The 19,398-nt window shown below is 42.5% G+C and overlaps 1 protein-coding gene across 1 annotated transcript in view; it reads left to right on the top strand.

Moving 5' to 3' along the window:
• The first annotated feature begins 1,730 nt into the window (after nt 1-1,730).
• Nucleotides 1,731-19,398, top strand: part of STK17B (serine/threonine kinase 17b) — a 35,478-nt gene continuing 17,810 nt past the window's right edge. The window contains exons 1-3 of the mRNA XM_024195311.3: nt 1,731-1,821; nt 7,945-8,108; nt 14,059-14,271. Of these exons, the coding sequence (XP_024051079.1) occupies nt 7,990-8,108; nt 14,059-14,271 (332 nt within the window). The 5' untranslated portion in view covers nt 1,731-1,821; nt 7,945-7,989. The remainder of the gene's footprint in view (nt 1,822-7,944; nt 8,109-14,058; nt 14,272-19,398) is intronic.

Genomic DNA, 19,398 nt, shown 5'->3' with positions numbered 1-19,398 from the left:
AAAGAAAGCATTGGGCCAAATCACTGGAAATCTTGAAATCTGTCAGAAAATTCTGATTCCAGTTCTTGCATGTACATTCTAATCTCAACGTCAAATGCAGTGCGCTGTTCCACGTGGCGTGATAGTGATGTAAGCAGCAAATCAGGACTTAAAAATATCCCAGCACAATGGCACTGGAACAATTTTTAAGGTGGGGGTGCTGAGCTGCGCCCCCCTCTTGCCCCTGTCTGCACCCCTCACTGCCCCAGGCTGGGGCCACTGGGTGACTGGGACCCGGGGCCAGCAGCAGGCTCAGTGGGGCCGGCTGCCGGAACCCGAGCTGGCAGGGGGCCAGTGGCCGGAACCCCGGGCCGGCAGTGGAGTCCCCGGGACCGGTGCTCGAGACCCAGGGCCAGCAGCGGGCTGAGCGGGGCCGGTGGACAGAACCCAAGCTGGCAGCCGATACCCCAGGCCAGCAGCGGAGCCCCCGGGACCGGTGGCCAGGACCCGGGCAGTGTGAGTGCCACTGAAAATCAGCTTGCATGCCACATGTTGCCTACCCCAATCTAGTACTATACACATAGCAAGTATGGAGGGGAGGAGTTACCAATTCTTCTGCTTTATCTTCAGAAGCTTTGGAAACATGCCCCTCAGCTATTGCATTTGCACACGTGTAACCAATAAAAAAGTAAATAAGTAAAAGGAAAGAATGTATAGCAATCACTGTCTTCAACTTCCCTCCACGAGAGTAGGGAAATGAAGTGGTGGATAAAGTTTTAAAAGACTTTGGACCCAATCAACAGGCACTAAGTCAACGAAGCTACAGCGATATACAGTAATTCGGGGTACCGCCCTTCAGTCTTAAATGCCTTAAAAAACAATTCAGTTTTTAAAGTGGCTTTATCATTTCTTCTCTGAGGGTGTAAATGGCAGGGCTCATGATGATGTGTTATCTTCCTTGGGATAGTCTCCCCAACCAGCAAGATGCAGGTTAATAAAGCTACATTTGCTACTCGTTTTTTATTGATTTTCTATTCGCTGACTAGTTACTGAGCGAGTTTGATATTTCCTTGAATATATCAGGGAAATCAGAGGTGACCTGACAATGTAAATCTCAGTGAGTTAGTATGACGGCATGTGGGAGCTACCTGTGATGGGGGCAAAAGTGTGGGAGGGGACATAGAAATGTGGTGAACAAAGGGTGGAAGAAAGAGGATCCACCAGGAAGAGTTAAGATGGGGCAAGTCCCCTCCCTTCACAAAGCTGCTGCTGGTGGTTTTTCCAGTCCAAGCCTCGCCTTTCCTCCCACTCAGCCCAAGTTACACCACGGTCCTGTGTACTAGCGAAGAATGCTGTCACAGCATCACCTCTGCCTCTGGCGAGCAGTGGGTCAGCTTCCTCCCTGGGGCCAGTAACTCCCAGCCCGTGGGGCAGAGCTGATACTAAACTATTGCACTGCCGGGGCTGCAGCGGCCCTTTGGCCCCGTGTGCTCTGATCCCTCTCGCGTGCCTCCATTTCCTCATCATCCCTCTGTCCCCCTCCCTCGCCCCTAGGGCTTCCCAGCGCATGCCTTCGAAAGTGAGGGGCTCCCATGGCCCTTCCCCATGCGAGGGAGTTCCTGCCAATCACTGAGGGAAGGCCCCGCCCACAGCCGGCGCGGATTGGCTCTATGCTAGGTGGGAGGGCCGGGGCTGGAGGGCAGGCGCCGTTGCAGCCGCAGCTGCCGGGCTGCGCTTTTCAAACGCCAACTGTGCGGGCTGCGGTTGGGGCGCCGGGCAGTGCCGAGCGCGAGGGCGGCGCCGTCCGTTTGTGGGGGCGCGTGAGGAGCGGGGTGTTTCGCGGTAAGTGCCCGGGAGACCCTGGCCACGGCGCGGATGGGACACTCCGAGATAGGGGGAGGCGCCTCCATGCTGCCCCCGGCCGGGGTCTCTCCCCGAGAGCCACCGACGCGGGTGGCACCTTCCTCCTTCTGCGGCTGGGGGAGCCCCCGCGGCGTAGGGTAGGGGCGGGAACAGCCGGAGCGTCGCTAAGCCTGGGGCGAGTGACGCCCAGCTCTGTCACCCTGCCGGGGGATGGCACCCGCCCAAGGAACCGGCGGCACAACGTTCGCCGCAGGCGCCGTGACTGGCAGGGGGGCTCCCTAGCCGAGGGCAGCCGGGCGGGCCGTTCTCCCGCGCACGCTGCCCCCCTCAGTGCCCACCTGCGTGCGACTCGCCCCTCGCCCTCCCAGCAGCGCGCCCCGGGCCCGCAGGGCTCAGCCGTAGCGCTCGGAGAGCCGGCCCGAAGGAAGAACCTCTCTGGGGCCGAGCGCCGGCCTCTGAAACGCGTTAGGTGCCGCTCCCGGTAGGCCGTTGTCAAGACTAGTGAGTGCTGCGCCGCTGGCGAGTTAAGACCTAGGTAGGAAGAGGGGCGGGTTGGGGTTAAGCACTGTTCATGTTCAGGATTGAAGAGAGGTTGCGAACATTGGAGGAGTCGGTGCCTTTCTCCTTAGTTCCGTCCTTTCCACCCAGGAATACTCCTGCGTTTTTAGCTTTGTTACTGGCACGTGAAGTGGGCAACGCGGGCCTAAAATAAAGGGGTAAAACAAAACGTAGCAGAGGATGGAGCTTGGTGTGAGGCAGGGTTAATGACTTTACCATCTGTGAAGCTTTCTGTAACCATAATTCCCTACAGTACTCCACAGCAGCAAGAGAAGCCCTTGCCTGTGTGAGTTCTGGACATCATTTTAAGGCTATGGACGTTGTGGGTCATACTTCTTACTCCCTTGAGAATGCACTCAGACACTCTTCTAATTCTAGACATACCATTTCATATGCTGTCCTGATGTAGTTCACAAATGCCTGGGTTCTTCGCTGCTGAAACTGCAGCTTCCCAGCTCCGAATATAGCTTTTTTTTTTTTTTTAACATCTTTCATTAGCTTTAGTTGGATAAATGACACTTGCATTTTCTCAGGTTTTTTAGCTACTCCCTCAACTCATGCTTGAAATATGTCTAACACTAGCAAAAAAATGAAATGCTTGAACCTTTATGTTTAAAAATGTTTTGTTACTCTTAATTTTTCTTTTTGAAGACATTAAATGTATATGAATTTTAAATTTTCTTTACTTAACTGCCTTTGTTTCCATTGGAGTTTAAAAAACTAGGAAGCCTGATCCTGTGAACACATTGCATATTTGTCCTGCCTTGAGTGCAGGGGACTGGACTAGGTGACCTATTGAGGTCCTACACTTCTATGACTTTTGTGATTGCACAGACCTACACGTGCAGATTTGGGCCATCGTATGGCATCTCTCTTTTCTTGTACCAATATCATGTGATGATGTTTGGCATTATTCTGTGGCTTACTTTTTAAATTTAGTTTCTGTTTCCCTACTGGCTCTTCAGGAGCAGAGCACAAGATGTTATTCTTACATAAACAGTGGTGTGCTTTTTTTTTCCCCTTCATATTCTCAAGTAACTGCTATTTTTGTAAAAGCTGCATTTGTTATCTGGTCATAACAGTGTAAAAGGAATGCCAAAGTTGGCACAATTTAACTTTTAAAAAGTGTTTAATCCTAAATATATTCACAAAACTATAGATATGTCTCTACAGTTTATAAAATTCTAGTGAAAAAACTCACACTGCAAGTTTGAAACCAAAACAATGCAGTACTAAGAACCTCAAAGTGAAACTACAGTTTGCTCCATTTGGGCTATTAAAGTTAAACCCAGTATAAGTAGTGACAAATTGGATTTTCAGCATTATTTCACTTTCATAATCTAAGTTGCTATTACTAAAATGGATAAATAAAGACTTGTTTATAACATAACACTTTTGAAGTTGTCTTTTTAATATGTTGTGGTTGGCCTAAATTATGTTCCCTTTATATTTTAATTAAAAAACTTGTCAAAACTTTTAAACCATGACACAGACTTCTTTGAAGAATCCACAAACTAGATTTAATGACTGTTATTTCTTATAGCCAATAAATACGAGTCAAAGTAGTTCCATTCTGAATGTATAAATTCAGAGAACTGGTGATTTCACACTATTGATGTGAATGTGTTAGATATGAACGATAACTGGTTTGAAGGAGATGAAGATACGATATTTCTTTCGTTGTTTCCCTCCTCCACCCCCAAATTGGAAGATAAACTGCTGACACTGAAGTTGTTTAATCATCTATTCATAGAAATGTAAGGCTGGAAGGGACCTAAAGAGGTTTTCTAGTCCAGCCCTCCTCACTGAAGCAGGACCAAATGTGCTTAGATCATCCCTGATAGGTGTTTCTCATATGTTCTTAAAAACTCCCAATGATGGGGATTCCACAACCTCATTTAGTAACCTATTCCAGTACTAAGCTATCCTGATAGTTAGAAAAATTTTCCTCATATGTAACTTAAATCTTCCTTGCTGTAGATTAAGCCCATTGCTTTTTGTATTACCTTTAGTGGACATTGAGAACAGCTGAGAACTGTCCTTTTTATAACAGCCCTTAACACACTTTAAGACTGGCATGTACCCGCTCAGTCTCTTATCAAGACTAAAACATTCTCAGTTTTTTTAACCTTTCCTCTTTGCTCTCCTCTGGACTCTCTCCAGTCTGTTCACATCTTTCTTAAAGTGTGGTCCCTATAACAAGACACGTTATTCAAGCTGAGGCCTCTACAGTACCGAACAGAGCAGGACTATTACCTCCCGTGTCTTACACATGACATTCCAGTTAATATGCTCCAGGATGTTAGGGTTTTTTTTTATTATTATTTATTTTGCAGCTGCATCATTATTGGCTCACATTCAATTTGTGAGCCATTATTATCCCCAATTGTTTTTAGCAATACTACCACCTAGCCAGTTAATCCCCATTTTGTAGTGATGCATTTGATTTTTTTTTTCCTTTCTAAGTGTAGCACTTTGCACATATCTGCATTGAATTTCATCTTGTAGATTGCAGAATAATTCTCCAGTTTGTCAAGGTCATTTTGATTTCTAATCCTTTTAATCAAAGTGCTTGCTACTCCTCCCAGCCACAGGTTTTTTTTAAGCATACTCTCCACTCCATTATCTGAGTCATAATGAAAATATCGAATGGTACTGGACTCAAGGCAGACCCCTTCGAGACTCCACTAGATACTGTTGAACTTTCAAAAATAGTCTTAGACATTTCTATTGATTTACATTTTTAACTGTTCAAAAACATGTTTTAACTTTATTCGTTTTTTTGTTTAAGTTTGCTATTGTCCTTAAGTAACCCCGTTTTGTTCCGATCTTGCATCACGCTTACCATACTGTATGAAAGATCACTACTTGCTGTTCTATGGCTTTGGCATAACTGTGTATCCTTCAACAAGCAGTGAGTAATTGAGAGACTTATTCTTTTAGTGCAGCCTGAATATCTCAAATGAACTCATTTCAAGAACCTTGATGTCTATATAAAAGACTTCTAAATTTAAAGTGAGGCCCGAGTTCTGCAATTGGATCCATGTGCCTGACCCCTTTTGCCTTCCTTGGTAGTCTCCTCAGGTGCACGGGTCAGCCTGTGCAAACTTGATTGCAGTATCAGGATTTACATGTTCAACTTAAATTTTTGTTTCGGCTGTTAAAAACCAAACTTTAAGATATTCAGAGTAGCATAGAAACTGGTTTGCAATGACTCCTCAAATTATGTCAAAGACTCTTATTGCATGCATTTATACTGCTTCACATGGTTTAGAACATATTTTCCCCTGAAATAGACTGGATGTTTCAGTTTTTAAAATTTAGGAAGGGCAGTTTGAAGGATGGGCTATAAAAAAGGAAATGGGGTTGAGCGCTGGCTGCCTCAGTCTCTTCCAACTGCAGAGGCAAAGAGACCAGAAACCTTACCAGGTTCATAGACTCAGGTTTGTCAGAATGGAGTGTTCCCAGTGATCCATCTGCCTTAGTTTAGCTAGGTTTTACTTAGCTAGGTCTCTGTGTTTCTTGTTGGTTTTTTGGTTTTTTTTGTCTAAGGCTATTAGTGCCCTGGCATGAGTACTTGGTTCTGATACATTGGAACTGGAGACAGAGAAACCAGAGTTTGAGATGTGCCTCTTGTCTTGCTGTTTCTTTCTGCTTTGGATGCACATATGCATCATCTGGCCTGCTTGTATTGGTGTGGAGGAAGGTCATCTAGTTTCTTGTTGTTTCATATGCAACATTTTGACTCTGGGACCAGAAAGGAGCATCAGAATCTCTTCCAACCTATGCTGTCGTAGGAACCATCAGTGGTTAAACCTTCCAGGTCTGAAATGCAGGTCTCTGTAAGTGCTGGAAGACCAGACTCAGCTCTGACCCCCAGGTTAAAAAGTCTGGCAAGGTTTCAGAACAGTTAGATTTGCCCCAAGCCAAGGAGTCTAAGGTGCTGGTCACTGTGAATTGGTGGAGGTCGGCTGTGGCAGAGCATAAAAGCTTGGCCTCACATGTGTCAGATGAAAGAGCCAGTCCTTGAGAGCATAGCCTTAATGTTCCAGCACTTCTGGATTTGCATATTGAAGTGCAAAAGCAATCCTATGCAGAAATCAGAGCTACAGCAAAGGGTGACATTGAGGGCCAGGGCCATATTATGGAACCATACCCTGCCCCAGATTCAAGGCCATCAGTTCAATGTCTGAAACCTCATTTTAAGTTGCTTGCTGCTTCTTTGGAGCCATTGATTCTTACTGTCTGGAACCATAGTTACTGTGATGGCTCAGGTTCATTGCATCAAGCCACTGGAACATCCTCATTTGAATCTGCCCCTCATGCAGCACTGGAGATGTGTGTGTGTGTGTGTGTGTATGTATGTATGTGTGTGTGTGTGTGTGTGTGTGTATATATATATATATTTTAAGGAAAGCTGCGGGTGGCAGCTGTTTTTTTCTTTTCCTTTTCCAGGAAAGAAAATGGAAAAAACTTATGTGGATAAACCCATTTTCCTAGCAACATAAATCTCACCAGAGAAGTTTGAACTTCCTCCTGAACACCTATTGGTTTTCCAGGAAATGTCTCACCCTTTAAGCTGTTTGCTTAATCAAGCCATTGTTCTCACCATTGGAAGCCCTCTCAGTCTATGCTTTGATCTGGAATTGAGCCACAATCAGCCTGATAGCTTTCCTTGCCTTTCCCCTTCAAGGAAATGGATCAGAGATCCTCCAGAGTAGCATGAAGACTCTTGGTTCCAACCTTCCAAACCATGGTATCACCCTTCTTAATCTGAGGAATTTTAATAAGAAATTCCCTACTGAGTATTGACATGACTGAGAGGTACCACGATGGTGAGGTTTCTAAGGCACATAGTATGGAAGTGCAGGACAAGGCCCAAAGAGATGACTTTGAATGTAGCTATGGCCTACATAAACACAGGCTATGAAAAGTGCAGTACTGGGTTATAATCTGCTGTTTTATAGGCAGCTAATGGAGATAATGTTGGAGGGTGTATCTTAATAAACTTGTGTAGCAGCATATTACCCAGGTAACAGAGTTGAGATGCTACATGCACGTCAGTAGGTTCTAAATAGCCTCACCTAATTATAAGAACATAGCTAGTAACTCATAAGCCTGGGAAAGGTGTGCTGATTTATTCACTGGTTTAATGTTGTGTGGTAATCCTTTAATATACAACTCTCAACACTGAGAACTTATTTTTATGAAATTCTTATACAAAATATTCCTCTGCTCTCCTATGTTCTTTGCAATTTTGATAGACATGGTAAGAACAGGGAGGCCCTTTTAGATGTTGTATTAACAAATGTGTCACAAACAGTTTTTATATGGCCATAGCTCAGCCTGTTATCCATTGACTTCAGTTCATAAGTGGTCTCTATTCTTATTGGTTAAAACATTCTTTTTAAGAGATGTGAAAAACCAAAGGTGTTAAAACAGCTATTTTTGATGACATAGCCTTATGAGATGACTTTTTCTGCTGTGTAGCAGTGGGATTTTTGTAGTATTGGTCATGTTTAAATACATATATTGCTTTGACAGGTGAAAATAGATAACCAGCAGAGGAGAGAAGACCTTGTGTGAATTATGTCCAGGAGAAAGTTGGAGAGCAAGAGCCTTTTAGGCTTGTCCACATCTCTTCAGACACAAATCAAGATGGATAATTTTTATGATTTTTACATGCTTGAACCTAAAGAACTAGGAAGGTAAGAACATTCTATTATGTGATGGTTTTGGGGGGGAAAGGGATGTAACTTCACATGGAAAAGAAATCCCAGCTGCAGAGCGGTATTTGTTGAAAGTAATATAACCCCAGCTTGTGTTATCTTTTCTAGTAGACTCCAGAAGGTGGAGCATGCGGAGGAAATGAAATGCATTTCTTCCTCTGTTCATATCCCCAGACAAATGGAAAGGTCTATGTGGTGTCTAGGGAAGATGCCATATAAATGGCTTGCCAGCCCTTTCCACACGCGTGTGTGTAGATTTGTGTACACAGGATCTCCTCTACGTGTGTATCAGGGAGCATGATTTTTTTTCTTACATACATATGCTCAGAAAGATGCTGAAGAGGTTATAATCTAAATAAGACATGGAAAATTTTCAAAAAATGGATAGTGTGAGGAGTAATTATAAGGAAGGGTGGAAGGCAACATTTCCTAAACCTTTGAAAGCTAAGTCCCACCTTCAGTCTACCATTTCGTGGTGTTAAAGGGCTACCCAAAATGGACAATCTTGAAGTAGACTGTCTAGCTCTTCATTGTACGATACTACTTCTCCTTTCATACATTCTGTGTATTAGTGAAATACTGGAATCTCAGACAAACATAGCTCACCGGTTACTCTGATCATATTTTCAAAGGTTTTTTTGTAATCCCATTATCTAGAGACTTACTGTTCTAAATGCAAGCTGAAAATCTGGAGAACAAAGCAAGAGACCTGTTTGCCCCCTTTCTCCATCCTCCCCCTGCTAGTCTTTGCCCACGCTTGGGGGAAGCACTGGTGTATAGATTGCCTGAAGAAAGACAGCTTGGTCTGCTCTGGGGGTTGGGAGCAGCATGGTAGGAGGCACAAAGCCAAGTGTAGGAAGGACACGAAAGGAGGAGTTTGGAGAGAAGAATGGGAAATATCTGGAAATAAAAATGGAGATGTAGAATGTATGGTTTTGTAGGTGAGGAAGTGCTTGAATTTGTTACGATAAGGGCCACATAGCCAATGAAGGGATTCTAAGGATGGGGTGATGTGCTTGGAGCAGAGAAAGAGTGTGATCCCAGTAGTCATGTTTTAGACAGATTGGAGTGGGGAGATCAGAGATGGAGAAGGCTGCACTATTCATTGCACGTGACAAAGGTGTTAACGGGGGGACAGTGAAGAAATGGCATATTCACCAGGAAGTCTTTAGCAAAACGTTTCTACCTCACATGTCAAATGTGACAGAGTACATTGATGTAGATCAGGGATCTCAAACTCAAATCACCACGAGGGCCACATGAGGACTAGTACATTGGCCCGAGGGCCACATCACTGAAACCTTTTCATACAACCATACAAAAGTATAGTCAAAAATGAAGAGTAATATAGTATGCTATTAAAAGTCAATGTATTAACTTTTAAAAAACTGTAATGCGGAGAGGGCTTTTAATAAAATATAAACACCTGTAACTATTCCTTATGTGGTCAGTAACACTGATGATGATCTTCTACACTAACAGTCTATCAACATTCCTGTAATGGCAGGAACTTTTTAAAGTAACTATTCATACAAACTACGTTGACACTTTTAACAAACGTTCTTCCCAACTACTCACAGCATGCCTTGCTCCGTCTCTAAGGCTAGGTCTACACTACAGCGGTGTTCCGACCTAAGATACGCAACTTCAGCTACGTGAATACCGTAGCTGAAGTTGCGTATTTTAGGTCGGCTTACCTGGCGGTGAGGACGGGGGAAAGCCGACCGGTGCCGCCGACTCCGCTGCCGCCTCTTGTCGAGGTGGATTTCCGGAGTCGACGGCAGAGCGATCAGGGATCGATTTTACCGCGTCCTCACGAGACGCGGTAAGTCGATCCCCGATAAACCGATTGCTACCCGCCGAATCGGCGGGTAGTGAAGACGTAGCCTAAGGCAGCAGCTTGGTAGAAGGTGGAGTAGAGCATGCTGGGAGTTGTAGGCCTCTATTGAGCGAATTTACTCAGTAGTCAGCACCTGTGTTGAAGTGTCCGCGTCCCCTAGGAGGATTGGGGATTTCTTTCCCACCCAGGCGTTGTTGAGGGTGAGAGGCGCGGGGAACAGGCTTGGCTTTTGTAAATTGGAAGATCCAAGATCCCTGTTCTCCTCCCCTCTCCCCCCCAATATTTCTCTTTGATTCACCTTCCCTTTCCCTCCCTCCCAGTGTTAAAGGAAAAGGGCTTTTTCCAGTGACTGGCTGCTGCTGCTTTCCTGGCTCCCTTCTCCCCCAGCGTTTCACACTGCACATGGGATCAATGGAGACGGATTTCAGTGGCGGGTGTGTTTGGAGATTTGAAGAGTGGTGAAGGGGCTTGCCGAGGGTTGGTGTGAGTCGGGGTATAGCTGGAGGGGAGGATTGGGGATGCAGGAAGAGCAGGCTCAATGGCTTGGTCGGGTGCGAGGAGCAGCAAGGCTGTCTGTCAAGCTTGGGCAGTTTGACTGGGTAAACTTCAGAGAACTGTGGAAACGGCTCATTGAAATGCACGCAGCAGACATTCCCACCCCCAGAGCGAGAGTGACTGTAAACACTGCCTTAAATAGCAGCTCCGAGAGCCTGCCTGCCTGCCCTCCTCCCCAGAACATGTGGTGGGGAGCTGGAAGCAGCAGGGCCAGAGGTGGGTTATGTTTTGCTGACCCAGCTAACTGCGTCTTCCCTTCCAACCCTTTCCCCAAAGTCTCCGCCCCCTCTCTGCCCCTATTCCACCCCCTTCCCCAAATCCCGGCCCTGCCTCTTCTCCACCTCCTTCCCTGAGCGTGCTGCGTCCCTGCGCCTCCCCCTAAGCGCTGCCAAACGGCTGTTTGGCGGAGGGAAGCACTGGGAAGTAGGCGGAGGAGCGGGGACGTGGCGTGCTGCGGGGGATGGGGGCGGAGAAGGAGGGAGGGGTGCTTGGCTGCCAGTGGAGTCAGCGTCTATGGCGGGCTGCAGGAAATAACTCTGCGGGCCGTGTGTTTGAGACACCTGATGTAGATCTTATGAAACTTCATTAAATGTATTTCTGCATGCCCTGTGTGCATGGTGGTGGTTTACCAGGGATTATCTTAACTATTCATTTTTGTATTTCATTGTTAAAATATAATGAATTTCCTGCCTTTCTACAGATTTTTTTTATCAAAAAGTATCTTTCCTTGAACTTAACTATCTTGAATAAATAAATATATCAGTAAGACCAGAGCAGACTGTGAAGAACTTCAAAAAGATCTCACAAAACTAAGTGATTGGGCAACAAAATGGCAAATGAAATTTAATGTGGATAAATGACCCAGTACGGCCATTCTTATGTTTTTATTGTTTCAGTCTTAACTCATCTTACAGGTTTTTTTCTTAATTAGCACAAGTTTAAATTTGTGGTGCATTGCAAATAAAAAGCAATAACCTTTATTAATAATAATTCATGTATCATCTCTTCACTAATAGTATCTCATGACTTTTCAAAACTAGTGTTCACTCTAAGTGGAAGGAAGATGTTCAGGAAATTAGCAGGAAAGCTCTGACTGTTTACATGAAACTTAAATGGTTCCTCTTTTTTTTTTAAAATATTTAAGTTGTGGTTGGTAGGGCAAGACAAATACCCACCAAAATATATTTTATCTTCAAATTTTATTATTTGTTATAGAATTCAACTGATTCATGTTAAACAACAGATTATTGCAAAGCATTTTCACAGCTGGGAAAGCAGTTAGCCATTTCAAATTATCTGGCATGAGAGGGTGTGCATCTCAGGTTAAGAACATTCTTCTACCTCTTTCTTTTAACTAATTCATTTGTTGACTTTTACACGATATGCACCCCTATCTGTTTCTGCCCTTTGTATGTGGTTTTGGGGTTTTTTAAAGCAACATTTTGTTCTTAGTTATTTCACTATCTGGTCTGTTGCAAAATAGTGAGGGAGTATTAAGTCAATATTTTTAACAATAAATACTAGAAACTTGTGGAATTTTACCCCATTTCTTAATTCATCAGATTTTATACTAATTGGAAGGTGTATTTAATATTACCTGCAAATGGAAACTGTTTTTGATAAGCAGCATGGGTATATTTTTTGTAGTGAGTTTGATTCAGACTTCAACAGGGGCCTCAACCCAGAATCCAGTTTTGCACATGACCTTTTCAAGCATTATCTTTTGTGTGAATAGGTGATAGAATTTACATGTGGAAAGGCATCATCTGCACACTCAGTGATGTATATGAACTCTGAAAATATACAATTTGCTGATCTTTGTATATAAAACTTTAGAAAGTTCTTCATATTTACACCATTTGAAATTTTTAATTTTATTTCATTATGTCTCAGTTCTTAAAAGTCCATGCTATTTTTTATCTAATCCTGAAAATACTTCATAATTAAATTGTGGAACTAGGCACTGTTGGAAATGTCCTTGTGATCATAAACCTTGCTTTTTCAGGAGTTTATAACTTGGCTTAGGAAGTACATTTTTTTTCTCTAATTTTCTAAAAGGTCAGCTTGGTTTTTAGAAACAGTATGTGGCTTTCTTCTAAAAACTTGTCTTTACCAAAACATATTTTTGCTTCTATACTTAACAGTTGTCAAGGAAATGAAACAGAACGCTTTGTCTTTGTACTATATTCAAGAAGAAGAATGATGTCTAGCAGCTAAAAAATAGGACTGAGTGACAAGATTACTGGATTGTATTTCTGATTTTATCATTGACTTGCTGCACAAACCCGGGCAAGTCTCTTGCTTTTCCATGCCTGAGTTTAACCATCTAAAAGTTCATATTGTAACTCAGCTTTCCAGTTTGTTTTTAAAATAGACAAACAAAACACGTAAGAATTGATTTTTATAAAAATGCACAAAAGCTGAAGCTTTTGTTTTCAATCTTGAGAATTGTGTATGGAGGGAATTTATGGGCCTTGAAAATCTCCTACATTTCATGGGAGCTTCTTCCCAATAAGGCACACTTTTAGAGAAACCTTAACATAATTAAATGGAGGCTATCTGTACTTCCCACAAATTACTTAATCCTAAATTAGAAATAAATTGTCTTAAACATGACAAATAGAGAAACTTTTATAACTATTAAGCTGTGTCAGAGGAGTGGGAGTGAATCTTAAATGTGTGTGCAGCACTTTGAGATATTGGCATCAAATGTCCTACATATGCAAAATGTGTTTATGTGCACATTTAATTTTTTTTAGCTAATTTGAACTGGACATTGTAAGCCCCTTAATAGCTGGAAGTGATTTCTAATCTTACTATAATATTAGTACATCCGATATTTGCTGAAATGATAGTGTTGATTTATTGAAAGAAACAGTACACTAGCCAGGATAGTCAAACTATTGAGATGTGGTCCAACCTGTGGAAGAGAGTCTTTTGTGGACTACCTCCCTTTTTGTTCACGATTGCATAACATCTCTGTAGTAACAACAATTGCTTATGTAGAAAAATAACTAATTTTAGTTCATTACTGCAACCTGATTGCATATGAACCTTCATTTTTCATTTTTGGTTAAATATTGTATTATCATGAGTTCATGTCTGAGAATGTTTTAATCCATAAACATAGAAGAAATGCAGTTATAGTTTCCTAAATGCCTGAAAGAACTTGCCATTTGGTTTTGTAGCTCACAGTGAAACCATGCTATATAAGTGCTGCCTAACTACTTTTTTTGAACACGTAATTCTCTTTGGACACTAATGTACTAGAAAAATATTAACTTATTTATCTTCAGGACCCAAAAAAGTGGTCTTTGGAGCTTGATAACTTGTCTCTTTCACCAGCAGAAGTTGGCTCAATAATACATTAGCTCACCTACCTTGTTGCTCTTGTATCCTGGGACCAACACAGCTACAATAACACTGCAAACAACTATTTATCTTAAGTATTTGTGAAGTGCCCATATCTAAGCTTCAGTGTAATTGTCATAATTTTCACTAAAGAAATCGTAATCTTTTCCATTCTCTTTGCAGAGGAAGATGTGCTGTGGTTAGAAAATGTATAGCTAAATCCACAGGCCAAGAATATGCAGCTAAATTTCTAAAGAAGAGGAGAAGAGGACAGGACTGCAAAGCAGAAATTTTACATGAAATTGCTGTGCTTGAATTAACAAAGTCTAGTCCTCGTGTAGTTAATCTCCATGAAGTCTATGAAATGAACAATGAAATCATCTTAGTGTTGGAATAGTAAGTATGCATTACATCAACTTCACTATTTATAATAGATTTTTTAACATTCATTGTTTGTATCAGTTGACCGAAAATAATCAGGAGAACAACATATGAGTGTATATACAATGTACCGTATATACTCGTTCATAAGTCGAATGTTTTTGGTAAAAAAGTGACGCATCAAAGAGCGGAGGTTGGCTTATAAATGTGTCTACACCAAAATTTGATGATTTTAAACTCTATGGAATTATTGAATATCTAACACATTGTCGTTTTGTTTACCTGGAGTGTCTGCAGGCATGGAGCCCCTCAGCTCCCTGTGGCCACAGTTCCCAGCCAATGGGAGCTGCAGGAAATGGCACGCCACTTCCCACCTGCAGACACTTCAAGTAAACAAAACGTCCCAACCTGCCAGCGGGTTACCAACCAAACTTTTCCAACCCCTGAAATATAGGGTTGGCTTATGAAAGGATCATACAGTTTCTGCTATTTTTATCTATCCATTTTGGGAGGCCGGCTTATAAACGAACTGGCTAATGAACGAGTTTATACGGGTAGTTAATATTGCCCTTTTATGTTCCCTTGTGTCCTAGAATTTTCCTTGTGTATCATTTATATTCATGTCAAAAGATGTATTGAAACCATCAGTTAATTTACATGCTTTTGTTTTGTAAATGATTTTTCATCATCAATCATGAATAACTAATACAAGATAAATATTGCAGAAACAGTAAAATTAATGCTATAGTGACATAAATCAAGAAAATTGAACAATATATATATACTAGTGCTATACTTAAATTTCAAAAATAAATGAATATAATTAGATTAATGAACATGCACACTTAAAACTGCGTTCAGGAAATGCAAAAATTAAGACTTGAGTGACAGAATTAACATGGTTGCATTATGCAACTTCTGTGTTTTATGGTATACATGTTGGGACACATGTATTGCTAGTTACATATTTCACCAAGAAAAACAAGAATCGAAAATGATTGTGATAACACTGGAGTTGTGACCTTTACTTTTGCATCTTTTATTCTGGCCTTTTTTTTTTTTTTTTTTTTGCATAGATGCATTTTTCTTCATGTTCTTCATAATTCTTCAAGTTAATGGGGAAACATTCAATGTTTATATTGAGACAGACATCTTTAAGACAAAATTGTGGAGAGACCCTAATGTTAAAGAAACTTTTTAATGACTGTTCACTTATTGCTGAATATAGATATTCAGGTTAAATGTCCTGTATTCAGAGGCGGCGGGGGGCGGGGACAAAACTTACCTATATTAAAAAGAACAGACCTCTGAAACCAAAAGTTTTAAATATGACTTATCCTCCCCCCATCCTCCTATGCTGCTTGCTTTTATCAGATTTTGCTGTGTTTTGGCCACATCCTAGCTAGCTAAGAGAAGTAGATCGTTTTTTTTTTTTGTCAGTTCCTGGCTGAAAATTAGTCAGTTCCGCTTTTGTCTCAGATTCTGATCAATATTATTTTCAGGTTTTCATGCACTCCTGTTGCAAACACTGTAGAGGCAATGTTTTTTGTTTAAAAATACCCCTGTCAATTTAAAATACACAAAACAGGTATTTCTGTTGGGAATCAGGTTTTGTAAAATCTTCTGCATAATCATATTGGATCAAATTCAACTAGCGTTTGTGCAAGTAGAATTTTTTTTTTTTTAATAATCATTTTCTTAGGAGAACAGTCTTTCGAATGTCAGGCCACCAAGAGAAAATGTACATTGATCCCATGTAAGAGGTCTGGTTTTACTAGCATACTCCATGCATGTTTTTTTTTCTAGTAACCCTCTTTACACCTTGTTCCTGACTTTGAGAAGTGTTGGGCACTTGCAGTTCCTATTGACTGCAATTGGTGTTTAGTGGCTTGGCTCTCAGAGGTGCTGAACATCCACTCCCATTACAAACACTCTGGTTGCTCAGGACCTCTGAAAATCAGGCCATTTATTTTAGGTACCCATGTCTGAAAATGGTGGCGGATGTCGATGACAAATTTCAGATATTAAAATTATCAGTTCTTGCTAGCTGTGTGTAAAACACACACATTTTTATAGGAAAAATAGTGTCCAGGGTGTGAAATAAATGCTTCCAACTAGATTAAGTTTCTCTGAGCAAATCAAGTTTTTTATTTTTAGTAGCTTCAATGATTCTTAATGTTTTTCCAAGGTGGAGTGTGTCAAGACCACCAAACTCATTTAATGTAGGTTCTAAAATTTGTATCAAACTGTGCTGCTGGATGTCAAAGGCAAGTGCCTTTTCTATGAGACTTTCTCTTTCCCAACACATCCTGATGGTTCAAGAAGCGTAATCAGTCCTACTGGAAGTAGGGACAAAGTCCTGACAAATTTTGGACTTTCTGCTTTCCCTAGCTTTTTATCTTTATGCTTATATTTCAGCTCAACAGCTGTTTGTTTTACTTGTATCACTAATGAGCTGCAACAAGGTACTCATGATAAGCAGAGTTAATCTTAACTGGCTGTTTTATTGAAGTGTTCAGCAGCCTTTAGTTCCATTTTTTTAAATAATGTCAGGATCTTACCTGATTATTTTCTTACATTTTTTGAGGTGACGAGCTGCTTACACTTTTTAATTGTGAAGTCTTTAGCGTAGAACTAAATGGTATCCTGTTAAGTACATGTCCATTCATTCATTTAACTCTGACAGTTATTTAACAGACAAACTGCAAAGCAAAAAAGTTATACTGTTTTATGGCAGACTGTTCTTAAAAGTTTTTTCTAGTTTCTGTTTGGTCAGATTAGACATAGGGTAAGCCCAGGGCTCAAACTCAGGTTTGAGCCTTCTGTCTACACACACATTGTGCTAACCCAGAGTCCCAGGATCCCATGAGAATGGAGGGTCCAAGCCTGAGTCAGGCAGGACCCACAGTTCAAGCCCCATTGTTTTGCAGTGTTGATGCAGTGCCACTGGACATGTGCTCTTGGATTCTGCCAAACGTATTCCACAATCCCATGGGACAACTGTCTTTGTCCTCTGGACAATCAAGTTTTCCCACACTGTGCCACAAACAGAGCTAGAGTGGACACATTTTGGGGGGGAAGCTAGATAGTCGGAGATATGTACTCCTGAGGGAATTCTGTGCCAAAAAAATAAAATTATGCGCACAATATTGTAAAATTCTGCAAATTTTATTGGTCAGTAAATTAATGTGGCTCCAGCATGGCAGTGAGGGGCACAGGCTGCTGGCTGCATTGAGATGGGAGATCATCCTGATGCCCCCACCTCCCTGGCACAGGGGATCGGCAGTGGGTCTGCACGTGACCCTGATGCAATGTAAGGGCTGAAACACCTTGGGGCCCTGCTCCTCTGGGCCAGGCACACCAGGTGTGGGTGGGCAGGCTCAGCCCAGCAGGATCCAAGTGTGGCGGGATCCAGGTGGGGGGTGAAAGGTTTCTGTGTAGGGCAATCTGAGTGCTGGTGGCTCAGTGGGAGATCTAGATGCACAGGGGCTCGTTGTGGGGTTTCTGCAGGGGATCCTGGTGAAAGTGGTTGGGGCTCAGCCAGGGGAGGTCTGGGTGTGGGGAGATGAGGCTTGGTGGGGGGTTTCTGGGTGTGGAGGGGCTCAGTGGGAGGGTCTGGTGCTGGGGGAGTGAGGCTTGATGGGGTGGGGGTCCATGTGCAGCTGGTTGGAGCTCAGTGGGGTGGGGTTCTGGGTGTCGGGGTAAGACGGGTGAGGGTTTGATGGGCCTGCTTAACAGGGGAATCCCATCTGCTGCTAAGTGGGCACCGCATGCCAGGCTCCCACTTCCCCCCATGATTCCACTATCCCCTTTTCTTTTCCATCCCCCTCCCCTCACTCTCACATTCCTCTACTTCTGCCCTATTCCACTCAAATGCAGTGTAGAAACTAGAGTCCCAGGTTGGGACCTAGATTTCAACAATTCCTAACCTGGGATTACAATTGAGTATAGACACTTGAGCCCTAGGTTCTGCTAGCTTGAATTCTTCTACCCCTGGGCTTACATTAATTGCAGTATAAACATACTCTGAGTGTGCCCTATACCCTGTTTACACTGTAAACACCCATGGCTGGCCTGTGACATCTGAGTTGGGCTGTGAGGCTATAAAACTGCAATGTGTGGGCTCAGACTGGAGTCCGGGCTCTGGGACCTGTCCCCCTCATAGGGTCCTAGTGCCCAGACTCCAGTCCAAGTCTGGATGTCTACACTGCAATTTTATAGCCCTGCAGCCTGAGCCCTGCGAGCCCAAGTCAGCTGACACAAGTGTTTAATTACAGTGTAGACATACCCTGAGGGTCCTTGCTTTTATTTTGGAGGATCTTGGCAGTCTTCAGAAGACCTGAATATTGAGGTTACATGGGACTGTATACTGAGCTGTAGTTTCTACCTTCTCCCCACTCCATTCCAAATAGAGAAAGAAGGGGATGCCGATTCTTAGGCAATCTTTACAGAGTGCTGTAACAGGGATTTGAACGTTTCCTCAACAACCCTGCAGCAGGGTCATTAGTCTTGTCATCTGTGTTGGAGATCTGTTGGCAGGTTCCTCCACTTTGCACCCAAAGAGAAGGCATCTTTTGCAAATGGTGCACAAGTGGTTTGTAACTTCATTCGTGAATATCATACTGAGAAAATGAGATATCCAGAGTGGATCTTTTATCCTTCAGGGACAACACCACATCTCTTCTCTGCTGCTCCAGTGGTAACAGGGTCCAGACTTCTTGACAGAAGCATTCATATTAGACTAGAGTCATGTATTGATATGCCTTCCCTTATATTTTTGAGTCAACAGAAAGATGAAGCTCATCTTGTCCCCAGACCCTGGCTTGGAATCATCAATTTTAGTGTTTAATACACTATCCTTCTTTCCAGGGTGCCTGGACCTTTCGTTTTGGAAGTGGAGCCAAATTCTTCACCTAGCAGCAAGGTTTTTGGCAGCCTATGAGATGAGAATCTTCAATTTTTTGCTCTAGGTGCTACACGATCTTCTGAATCTAGGAAGTAGGCTACCAGAAGTCAATATTATCTAAAATATTACAATGTGTATCGTTCATATACATCTGTTAAGTTCATATTTAATAATACAAGCAAACAGCAGATAAAAAGTGCCTGTATATTCCTCAGTTTTCTCTTTTGAGCTACTTA

Source organism: Terrapene carolina, unplaced genomic scaffold (genome assembly GCF_002925995.2).
Source record: "Terrapene carolina triunguis isolate 2854851 unplaced genomic scaffold, T_m_triunguis-2.0 Scaffold62, whole genome shotgun sequence".
Classification (NCBI taxonomy): Eukaryota; Metazoa; Chordata; order Testudines; family Emydidae; genus Terrapene; species Terrapene triunguis.
This window is presented reverse-complemented; position numbering and strand designations above follow the sequence as displayed.